Here is a 14242-nt window from a genome sequence, read left to right as displayed (position 1 = left end):
CCACACAAGGCCCTCACTCTGCCTTGGCCCCCACCCCACAGCACATACTACTGGGATACACAGCAGTCACGCAGGTCTCAGGTCCACATACAGGGCAACGACCCTCCACACCACTGTCTGCCCACGCACGGCCTGAACTCACAGTCACCCAGGTGAAAAGCAGACCTGGGTTTATTTCCAACAGCTGTAAATCATTGATTTTATAATAAGCATATCTGTGTTTAAAGTCAAAATAAAATGCTGGCCTGGTACAGTGGCTCACACCTATAATCCCAGCACTTTGGGAGGACAAGGCGGGCTGATCACTTGAGCCCAAGAGTTCGAGACCAGCCTGCCCAACATGGTGAAACCCAGTTCCCACAAAAAAAAAAAAACTAAAATTAGCTGGGTGTGGTGGTGCACACCAGTAGTCCCAGCTACTCGGGCAGGGGTCTGAGACAGGAGGATCACTTGAGTCTGGGAAGTTGAGGCTGCAGTGAACCATGATCGCACCACCGCACTCCAGCCTGGGTGACAGAGCGAGATAGAAAACAAAAACAAACAAATACTGACAGTAAGCATCCTCTTACAAGTCCAACTGCATTGGCGAGTGTGGACCACGCCACCATCCAACCATGTGGGGACGCACCAACCAGCTCCTGCACAAGGCATTCACCTAAGAGGACCAGAGGGAAAGCCCACAGAAGTCCCCTCCTGGAGCTGTCCCCTGGAATTCCCACGGAGCTCCCTGTAACCTGGGTGCTGAGGTGTGGGAGGACCTCCAGGCATCACCCTCTAAATGGCAAAGGGACAACCGCTCAGAAGGACAAGGAGCCGCCAGCCTGGCTGTCCCTTCACTCCTCATGTCTCCTGCCTGAAAACTGGGCCACAGCACAGAACTAACTGTCAGCATGTGAGGTTCCAACAGAGCCGAGGCTGGTGCCAGAGAGCGCCCAACCTCACCAGGATTTGGCCCACAGCAGCAGCGAGCTGGAACTTCTGAGCCTTCAGGTTCCTCCAGTATGTAAGTAGCAACAGTGGAAGAACAAGGCAAGCAGCTTCTGCCCCTTCCCCATTTCCTAAACTCTCCAGCTCCCAGACCCTGCACTGGAGACAGGCCCAGACCAGCGTCACACCCACCGGGCAGGGCCAGGAGCCAGGGTGTGGCTGTCCCTGTCTCTGTCTCACAGTCATCACAGGGCTGGTTGTATCTTGCCTCACAACCAAGCAGGAGGGAAACGCTACGCTTTGCCCAACTCGCCGACACCTCTGTTCTTCCCTCACGTGGCCCTGTGTGGCCCTGCAGATGCAGCCCCCCTGAGGGGTGCATCATCAGCCTGAAATGGGCTCTGCCCACTTTCCCACTGCGCCAGAGCCCAGCAGCGTCCTACTGGGACACGCTCACCTGCAGCGCCCTACTGGGACACGCTCACCTGCAGCGCAAACAAGCTCTGCTTCACTTTGTCAGTATCTTAAGGCGGAGGAAATGCACTCACAGGTGGCCTTGTGGGTTGAGCCCTGTTTGCTGTGGGTTCATTTACTGTGACCCTTCCCACTGAGGACAAACCCAGCGCCAGACTGCTGACTGCTGGCAATGCTCCCCGTCCTGTCCCCTCCCTCAGAGCAGTCCCCAACGCTCACCCCACCAGGTAGCCCATGGGGCCTCGAGTCTAATCCCATGCCCCTGGCCAACAAGGGCCATCACCACACGAGTCCTCCAGTCACGGAGGCTTCTGGTGGATCTCGCCTCTAAGAATATTCCTTCCTCAAGGAGAAAACTGGTCACGGCACAGAACCGTCCAAGGGATATGCCCTGGGGAAAAAAACTGCATGAATCTTCCTAACAGGGGACCTCCAAATGCTCCCAACACCACAACAGTGCAGTGAACAGGCTGGAGGCAAGTCACGTGCCCACAGCGGCTGGAGAAGGGTGGGGCCCAGGGGCCTGTCCAGGCCTCAAAACTGCAGATCTGCTCAGAGCACAGCCCCAGGCAAGAGGTGAGCCAGGGCTGGCAACCCTGGTCCCATTCCCACAGACCCCAGCACAGGCGGCAACACACAGAGGCTCCCACGGCTTTTCTCTAAACCCCAGCTTTTAACATTCATTGAGCAGCTGAGGCCCTTCCTGGGCACCCAGGATGGCCCCAGCAGGCCCTGCCACCCTCCCATGTTGGGCATCCTGTGTTCAAAGGTGCCCAGGGGCAGAGAGCAAAGCCATTCCTTGAGGCTTAGTGGCACTGGATGCTGCTCAAGAGCCCTCACCCAGCAGGAGCCTCCAGGAGGGCCAGCAGAGACGGGTCCTCGGGAGCAGGGGCTTATGTGGGCCCTCTGAACCCCAGGCTTCTCAGCTAGGAAAGAGAATCTGCAGTATCCGCTCCGCTGCCACCCAGCACAGCAAATGAGAAACACTTGGAGACTAGCTGGATGCGGGTTTTCATTAACCACAAAGTTCCAGAAGATCACCAGGAAGTTGGCAGTACTGACGCAAAACATACCCAAGAATTCAGACATGAATAAAAAGCACTTACCCCACAGTGAACATAGTTCTCCCCCAAAAACTCCTTCATGACATTTTTGCCAAAGTCCACTATGTTCTGCAGGTGTTGAAATATCTCTTCCGAGGTCTGTAAGAGACAACCACAAGAAAGCCTTCATGATGGGACCTCCCGACAGAGCCTTGCTTGAGGGGAGAGGCAAAAACCACCACAGACTCTGCCACAAGCAGCAGGGACGTCCCAGCCACAGACAGAACCCGAGTGACGGCCCTCAGACCCAGGGGAAGGTCCCCAGTGCCCCGCCTCACCAGCGTCCCTCCCCAGCCATGCCACCCTCCCCAGCCCAGACTTGGGAAGGTAGCAGTCTGAGGACCGCACTGCTGCCGCCTCCCGCCTGCCCTTCTCCCAAAGCGGCCCCTAAACATGCCTTCCAAGGAATGTGACTTTGAAAACCTCTGACATCTCACATCTCAATCTCTAAAGAGATTTTACTCTTTAGCCTCTAAATGTAGCATATTCTTTCCCCAGTCAGAGGTTCTTAAAGAATCAGTAAGGTGATGAAACTGGTTGAAACAGAAATCATCCCCATGTCCCTCAACCTGCCCCGAAGGTGAGAAGCCCAGAGGGCCCCTGGTAGGCTGCTCCTGGAAAACACCCACAAAGGCTGGCCTGGCAGTCTTGCTGCTCCCTGTGGGGCACCTGCCTTTGTGGGTGTTCATCCAGGGCAGGCCTGGAGGTGCCCAGTGCCTGGCTCATGCTCGAGAAGGTCCCAGGACTATGCAGCTGCCCTGTGCGCCCGTAGCCTCTGGAGAACCTGCTGCCCGCACGGTCACAGCACGTGCAGGTGTCCTGTGGCTGTGCAACAAAACCAGTCCGAACTAAGCCTAACAGAAAACTCCAGAACACACCCAGTAGCCCGGTACAGCTGCGGTCACAGCTTCTGACAAAAAAAAAACCCTGGCCAGGCACAGTGGCTCACGCCTGTAATCCCAGCACTTTGGGAGGTCGAGCCAGGCGGATCACCTGAAGTCAGGAGTTCAAGACCAGCCTGGTCAACATGGTGCAATCCTGTTTCTACTAAAAATACAAAAATTAGCCAGGCGTGGTGGCAGGCACCTGTAATCCTAGCTACTCAGGAGACTGAGGCGGGAGAATCACTTGAACCCAGGAGGCAGAGGTTGCGGTGAGCCGAGACCGTACCACTGCACTCCAGCCTGGGCGGCAAGGCGAGACTCTTGTCTCAAAAAAGAAAAAGACCCCCTGGTGAACAGAAAAGTGACCACTCAAGTCTCCACTGATCACACAGTGTGTCACATTATGTCATTTACAGAGGAAATGTAGCCAACTGCTGGCAGACACTGTCCCGCTCACATCTGTGGACATAGATCTGACAGGGTCCACAGAAGCCAGGCCTTGGGGGAGTCAAGGTCAGGGTGGTTTGGGCTCTGCAGCCACTGAATTTGGCAAAGAAGGGGACAGAGAAGGCTGGAGGCAGCCACAGGGACTTTGTTTCCATGGCATGCATTCCACAAACCAAAACCACCTTGGCCTGTTTCTCTTCAGCAGCTGAGGCAGAAACCGGAAGACAGTGGGGCCTTCCTATCCTCCCTTGCCTGCCCACCCCGACCCCACACCCACTGTGGCCCCACCAACAGCAGCTTTCTCCCATGGCTCTCTCCCCTCTTTCTATTGTGCCCACGCGGCAGCTGTCACCTCCACCCACCACAACCCCCCCGGCCTCCCTTTCTATGACCTCTACCTCAGATGCTCCAACCTGCATCTCTCAGGAGCCCTCAAGGGGCAGTGACTCATCAACCCCTTACCCTCGCCCAAGCCAACCTCCGCCTGCCCCACAGTGGAACAGCCACTGTCCAGGAGCTCACCCCCAGCTCAGGACCCACACACATCATATGGGAAGCAAAGAAGGGCCATTAAGGCAGGAAGCCTCCGCGACTCAGTATGCACCCAGGACCAACAGAGATTTGCACAGAAAGTTGCAACTCAGTGGTCAAAAACGAAAGGGCAATGCTTTTTTACGGGTGGTCGATGGCATTTTGCTTGGATGACTCACAGAAAAGAAACCTAACAACTCCCTTCCACCTCAATGTTTAACACAGACTGTCTACCACAGCACTGGAGACTCTATTTTCATAGATACAATTCCACAGATGGTGAAACTGAGGCAGCAGGTGCTAAGGAACTCAGCAAAGCAAAGTTTGCCTGGTCCTGGGGTCCTCGCCACAAGCAGGTCCCTCTGAGCAGGACCTACGTGCCAGGCTAGGGCAGCCCCTGGCTGAGGGCCACATGGACTACCACAGTGACACACAGGTCAACATGCTGCGCCCAGTCGGTTTTACATCAGGAATGATGGACACACCACTTACTGCACTGAATGCTTATATCATCTTTGAATCCTACAACTAGCATCAATATTTCTACATTGGAAAAAAGAAATCAGCGTTTTCTTAAATAATTGTTGTAACATCTGGGTGCAAACCCACCCATCTTACCTTCTTCCTATTTGGAGGAAACTTCAGAAACCGCAGCACAACACAGCGCTGTTGGAAAATAACACACATCTGATGAACATTTGCTCAAAGCCAAGGCACGAGACGTCAGTCAGTTTGGGGGTCCCATCCTCAGTGGACAAAGCCCACAGTGAGGCTCCGCGGCAAGGAGGCTGGGAAGCCCCCAGGGCAGAGAGGCCAGGGCTGGGACCCAGCAAGGGCACACTGGGCAGCGGGACAACAGGAACCTTCAGCCTCTGACCCACCAGCCCCTCTCAGGACTTGATCTTAAGGAAAAGAAATAAAATGGAAATAACCTAAATGCCCAATAATGAGATGGTTTCAACACAGTGGCACACATTTAAAACCATTTAATACCAGTCAGTGATTGATAAGAAAGATCAGTATTTACAGACACAGATGTGTGGTCATCACATACTGCTAAATGAAAAAAGTTATCGAATAGGGCTTATGGAATGAGCCCATTTTCATAAAAAGAGAAACACACGTGCACACACACACACGTATGGGTGTAATTCTATTTATATAAAGCTCAAAAAACAGGTAACACTGACCCCTTGTGCCCACCCCTTGGGTGTGCATGAATAGTTGCTGAGGAAGGTTCTAGAAGGGACTGGCCAGAGGATTACGGGTCCGCTTACTTTGTGATAATTAAGCTATACCCATGATCTGAGTACTTTTCTGTAGATATGTTACACTTCAAGTTTTTAAAATAAAAATGTTTAAATAAAATAAGTATGATGTGTCTACATCAAAAGGTCTGAAAGGACATTCGGCACAAGTTTAACAACATCTCCAAGTAGCAATGACTATGGTAACTTCTTTTTAATTTATCTTTATTTTGAATATTTCAATTTGTTAAATGTTCAAAAAATACATTCTAAGAACATATATCATATGTAGGAAGGAGAACACACCTGGGAGGGGCTCTAGTTGCAGTGCAAGGGTGGGGGGGTCCAACGCCCTGGGTAGCACCCCTGCTGAGGCCACAGGGCAAAGCCTAAGCAGGAGGGAGAAAGCAGGCTGCACTGAAGACGGCTTAGAAAGGGCCATTTTCTAGATCAAAAGAGGCCTAAGGAGCAACAAAGGCCCTATGGAGACCAAGCCAGACTCCCCCGCCGGCTCCCCACAGCCCTATTTAGACAATGTACGTTGTTGCTCTTAAATCCCAGGCACCCGGCCCCCTGGGCTCCTCTGACTGAGCTCCAGTTCCCAGCCAGTGCCATGCTCCTGGCTCGCTGTGCTGCAGATAGCTGTCCCCTCCTTGAGCCCCAAGCTGAGACCTGGGGAAGCCAAGATCAACGGCATGCATGCTACCGCTGTCCCCTCCCAAGCTGAAGGCAGGCATCAACAATCAATCATGGGAATCGACTGGCTAAGGATCATTTTAATGGAACTATAATTCCACCACGATTTAAGGAAAGGCAGAAGTTGATCAACAGAAGTCCTAACTCTTAACAGCTCTCCAGAAGCTCGTTCCCCTAAAAGTGTGTTTTCTCCTCACCTACACATGATGGTGTGTGCTATCTGAGTGTGCCTGACCCGCCCTCCAACAATTAGGCACCAAACACAGTACAGCTCTCCACCGATGGCAGGCATTCAGCGATGCCCTGCTAGTGATGTGTAAGTGTGATTGAGGGTCATGCTTGAAAATCAACACAATAAGAAAATATATTGGCTGGCCGCGGTGGCTCAAGCCCGTAATCCCAGCACTTTGGGAAGCCGAGACGGGCGGATCACGAGGTCAGCGATCGAGACCATCCTGGCTAACACGGTGAAACCTCGTCTCTACTAAAAATACAAAAAACTAGCCAGGCGAGGTGGCGGGCGCCTGTAGTCCCAGCTACTCGGGAGGCTGAGGCAGGAGAATGGCATAAACCCGGGAGGCGGAGTTTGCAGTGAGCTGAGATCTGGCCACTGCACTCCAGCCTGGGCAACAGAGCGAGACTCCGCCTCAAAAAAAAAAAAAAAAAAAAAGAAAAGAAAATATATTACATTAAATCCCTGATTAGTGTAAACTGACCCAGGCTGCCATGGTGCAAGCTCTCACCCTGTCCCTCACACAGGGCAAACCCCGCCACCCACAGGGACCAAGCTTACTCACCTGCCAGACTGCATGCACAGAGCTCTGCGGCACCTACAGGAAAGCAAGGCCTTTCTCGGTTTATCACAGAACTCATAAGCTACACAATGGACTTTTGTAGCAAAGCAGTCCTGAGCAGTCCTGAGCAGGGTGATGCCAGGCCGAGACACACGAGCTTTCTCTTCAAAGAAATTCCCCACTGTAGCCTCAGAGGAAGGAGTTCAGTGGGCCGATGAACACAAATGCCAACTACACGAACATAGGACCCCCTCCCCTGGCAGCAGTCACCTGCTAATATGGACTCAGCTTTCCAAAGTTCCCTGCCACTCTGTTGCCAGGAAAGGCAGGAACAACTGGTCTTTTCTGTCTATTTATACATAGAAATGATAAATTTCCTATGATTATTACATATTAAACTACTCACATAAAGTATAATTCAGAAGACCATTATCTGGCTTGTGAAGAAAAATGTTTTAAAAGTAAGTTGAACAGGGCACTCTACAAAGAAAAACCATACACAGGCCCCAGGAGAAAAGGATGTCGGGCCTAGATGATTGCAGGCCTTAGGCCTCAGTCCTTGTAGATAATAAAATAACACCGTTCTTCCCACTAGCACTTATTAATAATTATTACTGCAGCAGCCAGCAGGTGCTAGCACCAGTGCTTCAGGGCCCACGATACACTCCTGAAGTCCATTGTCTCCAGCCGTCTCTCCCTCTAAGGTGGGCAACTGAGTCCCGGGTTACAGAATGAGGGAAGATCAAGGCCTTGACCCCAAAGGTCAAGGTCACATGGGGTGAAGCCAAGTTTAGAGGAGGGCCTGGACCCTGGGAGGTTCTCAGCGTCTTTCTGGTGGCCGGGCTCCTCGTTGCTACTGAGTCACCAGCAGGGGCTGGGGGCACTGGGTACTGTGCTGCCCCCAGGAGACGGTGTGGACACAAGCCTTCCAAGCCTGGGCAGAGAAGCCCAAAGCGGCTCTCCCGCTCAGCCGTCCGAGCCCCTTCCTCATATTTCCTCCACCACCACATCCAAACACAGTGGCTTGACCTCCCTGCTGTCACTCACGGAAAATCTGCTATTCCTTCCCATTACAGAGCCCAGGAGCCACAGCCAACCAAGGAAACCTCAATACAATGATTCGTCCATTTCAAGGGAAACTGCTTTCTCCACCCACCCATTTATGATCTAAAAACTATCACAAGAAATCTACCCAGCCACACACCCCCAGGGGAACCACAGTATCAGCCAGTTTTCATTAATACCAAAACTCAGACACATTCAGCTCACCTATCCTCTACAGCCCATGCCAACTGCCCCATGTGAGGGGCCTGATCAGGCTGGGCTGGCTGAGATGGGTGGTCCCTGAGATGTGCCAGGCTGAGGGCTTCAGTAATGCATAGGCCATAGGGCCCTACTACCCTCACGCAGGCAGCTGGCAGGAAACAGGTGAAAACACACCACAGCAGCTCTCATGAGCAGAAAGGCACAATGAGTCCAAGGGGCACCCATGGCTGGGGAAGAGGGGTGAACACAGCCACCTGGGGGACTTCCCATGAAGGAGGGGGCAAGAACCAACACCCCAGCAGGCTCGGAGCTCCTGCCAGCTCACCACGTCTTAACCAGCTACGGAGACAATGACACTATTCCTCTTTCAAAAAGTATCTGAAACCAGATATTTGAAGCTTACCTTCTTCTTAACGTCTAGAAGAAAATGTCGAAAGTGAAGAAAAAGGGCCAGGCGCGGTGGCTCATGCCTGTAATCCCAGTACTTTGGGAGGCCGAGGCAGGCGGATCACCTGAGGTCAGGAGTTCGAGAACAGCCTGACCAACATGGAGAAACCCTGTCTCTACTAAAAATACAAAATTAGCTGGGCATGGTGACACACATCTGTAATCCCAGCTACTCAGGAGGCTGAAGCAGAATCGATTGAACCTGGCAGGTGGAGGTTGCGGTGAGCCAAGATTGTGCCATTTCACTCCAGCCTGGGCAACAAGAGCGAAACTCCCTCTCAAAAAACAAAAAAAAAGTGAAGCAAAAGCGTTAAGATTGGAAGGGAAGACCTTGACACTTCTGCAGTCTGAGGGCTGGGGTGTTTCTTAACAAGAGCAATGCTAGACCAAGGCCCAAGCTGCACCTGCACTCTTGGTAACAGGGAAGCTTCTGCCTTGGAAAATTCGATGAAAATCAAGGATTTTAACAAGTCAAAAACACCAAACAATAGGAAGAACAAGAGGAGTGATGCATTTATACACACACACTAAATAACCCCAAGATTTAAAAAGTTAAGGGACACAATTCGTCACTTACAAAAGTGGCAAAAAGCATTTCAATAAAAATCCCTTCCTGGGCTGCAGTGGGAGGGCAGGTGGCACAGCCATGTGGAATGCAATTTGCAACGTGTGCCAAGGAGTCAGATTCACCCAAGAGCCCAGCCTGAGCAGCAGAAGCCCAAAGACGTATGTACGAAGACTTTCGGCAAAGCCCACCCACAAGGATCACCAGCGCAACACTGGGAACCCCGAGCATCCTGCAAGACGTGCATGAGGATTTTCTACATATTTGTGCTATAAAATTAAGTGAAAAAAATCCCAAAACAGAAACAGATACGTAGTATTCTTAACTACCTAATAAAGGCAAAATACAGTCATGGATCACATAACAACACTTGGGTCAGCGATAGACTGCATGAAACAATGGTGTGTCCCATAGGATTATAATACCACAGTTTCTACGTTTAGATTCCCATTGTGTCCCACTTCCCATTAGACACTACCCATTGTGTCCCAACGGCCTGCAGCACTCAGTCCAGAACCATGCTGCGTGCGTCTGAGGACTAGGACTGAGGACTAGGAGCCACAGGCTGCCCCATACAGCCTGGGCATGAGGCAGGCTCTACCATCCAGGTGTGTTCATATGACATCATCACCTAACAATGCAGCTCTCAGAATGCATCCCTGGTGCGAAGCGATGCTTGACAATAAGTAGAAAAAGACTGGAAGAAAGTGCACCAAAGTGTTAACAAAAGTTGTTCTCTTCGTGGAGGAATACTGGGTGTTTTCCACTTCCTTCCTTCTGATATTTTATATTTTCAGAGAGAAGCAACAATTGGTGTTAAATAAAAATAGAAGGCCACAAAAACCCCAATACATTAAAAGGGACACCTGCCAATGGGAAGCCTGAGGGGGCACCTTATGGGTGGAATTAAAGCTACTAACTAGAAGAGCCTCTCAGGACAGATGAGGAGAGACTTTCCTGCCACCCACGGAGGACTCACTCTGGAGGGGTATCACTCACAAAATTAGCTGTTTCAGAGATCGGTCAAAGGACAAGGACCAAGGTCAAGTCTTCCATCAGGCTGAGGAGATAAACTGAGGCTGAGATCAGACGACTTTTGTGGGAAGGGAAGATAGAAAAAGAGAACAGCAGCAGGGGTCACCCCTCAGGATGCTGCCCCAGCCTTCTAGAAGCAACGCTCAGCTCCGGCTTCTCCCGAACTGTGAAGATGACTCCCAGGCAGGGGCCATGGGGGATCCCAAATGTCCAGTCTCAAGAGGCTGTCCTTCCTGTAGACCCTCCTCACCTCACCCCCACAGCTCCAGCTCCAGCTCTGTCCCAGCCAGAGAGGAAGGCTGCCCAGGGTCTGTCAGTCACTGGGGGCAGGAGGTGCCGAAGTCCACCTCTGCAACCCAGAAAGGGATGTCCAGTATGCGTAGGACCGTGGAGGGAACAAGAAGCAAGGCTTACGGTACTGGGCTCCAACAGGAGGTGCTCCCAAAGTGAGCTTGGCTTCACTGGGAATGCATGGCCTCAGACAGAAATCCAAAGCCCATTTGACACGGGATGAAGATGTGACATCGCCAAGATGCCTGTGGAGGATGGGAGCCCAGTACTCTGCAGGCAAGAGCAGGGAGGCCAGACTGGAGACATCCGGCGGGCAGGGAGCAGAAGGTGCTGGCCCCTTGTCCAACCCGTACGGAGCACATCCTCACACAAGCCTCAGCAACTCCATCCTGACCTCATGGTGTCCTCTGCAGGACTGAAGCAGGCACAGGTGTGGGCCATGGGGGACGCCACCCACGCACACAACACTCAGAACATGGGGAGGCCTGTGGGGATGGGCACATCTTGTGTGTGGGGCTGACCCCTACAAGCACAGAAAGCCTGGCCACCTGTAAAAGGAAGCAGAGCTGCCTAGAAGCCCACAGTGAGGGCCACAGGGAAGTGTGAACAAGTCCTGGCCCTCAGATCTCCCAACTGCTTGGCAACAAGGCAGGAGTGGCCGGGCCTTAGGCACAGCCTTGCTCTCTGCAGACACAGCAATGATGCTTTTCTCACCCTCCTGGATAGCAGTTCTCAGAAGACAGAGGAAGTCACTGGGGAGCTTCGCTCTGACTGAATTCTGACCAAGAAGGAGGCTCAGTAAGGCAGAAGGAAAGCAGTTGTGTCACCTCAGAAGGTGTAAAAGTAGGAGACGCGCCAAGGCCAAACCGACAAACCCCTGTGCACGAGAGGCACCGTCACAGGCTGACAGTCACCAAAAAGCAGACCTCACCACGCAACTGCAGATACAAAGACGGGAATAAACAAAGAGCGAGCCACAAGCACAGCTCTCCAATGAGCTCAGCTGAGACGAGAAGGAACCTCACTAGGAAAGAAGCCACATCAGCTGCGTCAGCCCAGAACGCCATTAAAAATCCCAAATGCAGAATACATCACTGGTTTAAACAAAATGCTGGCAGTAACAGAAAGCTAAAACTATTTCAACTAGGTCCAGCTAAAAATTGTAAAAGGGAGCGGCCAAGGGCTTGGCATATGTTATATGGTCGGAAAAAAACAGAGAATATAAACGTATGTGCTTCCAGCATCCACAGTAGGAAATATGGCCCAGTTAACAGCCCTGCAGGACTGCACAATGGCTTTCCACTTAACCTGTTCTAAGTGATTCTGTAATGGATATCTTTGTGTACCAGATCTTTATTTACATTTCTAATTATCTCCTTAGAACGGACTACTAGAACAGAAATTAGCAAATCATAGAGTATAAACTTTTTAAAAATTAATCTTTTTCCTATCATACATATCCATTGTAGGAAATCTAGAAAATACTTTAAAAACAAAAGAAAAGTAAAAGCGATTTAGGATACTATCAGTCACAGCCACTTAGAACATTTTCACGTGTTTTCTTCCAATCATTTTGTAATTATAACCACATTATGCACCTTCTTTTGTAACCTGCTTTTTCCACATAACATTGTAAACAGGTCTTCATATGAAGGACTTAATCCATCCACTACAAAATAATCATCTAAATTATTAAAATTTTGATATACAAAATAATGCTGTATGGCAAAAATATATATATACACACACACACACACACATATATATGTATATGTATATGTATATGTATATGTGTATATATATGATCTATGGACCAGAAATCTTCAAACACAAGATGAGAAGAGAAACAGTAAGAGGGCACCTGACTGCTTCAACTTTACACCTTCAACGCCCGGACAAATATCCCAGGCACCCAACAGGTACCAAAGGGCCACCAAAACTCCCCAGGCACCAAAACAATTTGCAGAAATGATCTGAAGCTCTCAGACTCTCAGAAAGGTCACGAAACTGGAACAACTGGAAGTGAGCAGCTTTGTCCACACGTGATCAGTGTTCTTTGCTGGTAAGCCAACTAAATGGCAAAGTCTTTCATGTCACCTCTGTCAGTAAGAAGGAAAACATCACGATGGCTTAGTGTCACAACAGGAGTGGGCCACCTTCTGCCCCTGCTCCCCAAGGCTGAGGCGGTCCGGAAGGGGCTCAGTGCCCTAGACAAGTGCATGATCCAGATCTAAAAACACCTAGGAGATGGAACGACAAACCAAACCTAAAGTGACCTTCACAGGACAGGACACTGAGCCAAAACCAACAAGCTGAAGGTGAAGAAGGCAGGTGCAGGCGTAACACGGGAGAGAAATCCTGTGGCAGTGCATAAAGGGGTAGCCTGTGGACTTCACTAACCTGAGATGTGGTCACTAACCCAAGCACTGCACCTTCAGGCTGCAACAAGGAAACTGCTCAGATGAGAAGTTCCCCCAACCAAGGAGCCCCCACAGGGTCAGTGTCTGAAGCTCTAGACACCCACCAGGGAACATGCCAGGCTGCTGAGAGCCTCTCAAGCATGCCACAGGGTCCACACCACACAAGGCAGAGAACACCGTTGTTACCTGCGCCTGGGAAAGTTCAGGTGCACAACCATCCCAGAGGCAGAATGCAAACTAACAGGCAAAATGAGAATCGTCCTGGGCCATCTCTGAGTGGAAGGGCCTTGGGGAAGCTGACCACCTTCTGTCAGGAACACCTTTAAATGCCTCTCTATGGCTGGCCTGCTGTTTACCTTCCTGCCCACCCTGAGCATACCCTCCTATAGCCCACACCTAGTTCCTCCATCCCCAGGCCTCATTTCCTACAAGTACTGCGCTGTACAGAAGGCTCTCTCATCCCATGTTTGCATATGCAGGAAGAACGTCACTATGCTCCTTCTAGTGCTGACAGCCAATGACCATGCAGATCTCCTTACCTAGACCCTGGGCTCCTGCAGGACCGGCTCAGGCTGGCTGAAGGTGAATCATGTTCTCACGGTGGAGGGGATGGGGGTCAGCACAGGACTCATTAGGGACATTTCAATTCTGAGAGGAGCTGATACCCTCTCAGAGAAAGCAACCCTCTCCTTACCTGGAAAACCTTGGGAAAGGCCTCCCTCTCTCTTGGACCCAATGAGGTGGATCTAAGGAGTTGAGCAGAGTAGCATGGTCCACCTACTCCCACACCCAGCTGCAGGGAGGCCGGGCGCATGCTCAGCATCCACAGGACCACAGACTCCTCCTGTTCTCCCTCACCCATCTTCTACCCCACTGACACATACCCTCTGCTCGAACTCAACAGTTCCTAAAAAGCTGCCTTCCAGGAATTGTTCTCTCCTCCTTGGTCCACAGCCTGAGCAAATACACCACAGGGCAGAGCTGGTGGGCTCGGCTTGGTTCAGGTGACCATATCAGGCACAGGCTCTATCTGACCTTAACCTGATAGGAAACATTTTCTCAAGGGACTACGTGCAGTGATTATCTTCAATTTCAAATGATGAGCTAAAAACAAC

General features: G+C 51.1%; 1 protein-coding gene across 2 annotated transcripts in view; it reads right to left on the bottom strand.

The window, feature by feature from the left end:
- The window catches only part of IPPK (inositol-pentakisphosphate 2-kinase), a 62124-nt gene that overhangs the window by 45155 nt on the left and 2727 nt on the right, over positions 1-14242 (bottom strand). For both annotated transcript variants that reach the window (XM_033236775.1, XM_033236776.1), the window contains exons 2-3: positions 4985-5032; positions 2508-2603 (exon numbers count right to left, since the gene is read on the bottom strand). In XM_033236775.1, coding sequence (XP_033092666.1) covers positions 2508-2603; positions 4985-5032 — 144 coding nt within the window. The remainder of the gene's footprint in view (positions 1-2507; positions 2604-4984; positions 5033-14242) is intronic.

The sequence above is a fragment of the Trachypithecus francoisi genome, unplaced genomic scaffold (assembly GCF_009764315.1).
Source record: "Trachypithecus francoisi isolate TF-2019V2 unplaced genomic scaffold, Tfra_2.0 Lachesis_group16, whole genome shotgun sequence".
Taxonomy (NCBI): domain Eukaryota; kingdom Metazoa; phylum Chordata; class Mammalia; order Primates; family Cercopithecidae; genus Trachypithecus; species Trachypithecus francoisi.
Note: the sequence above shows the minus strand (reverse complement) of the source record. Positions and strands in the feature narration are given on the sequence as shown.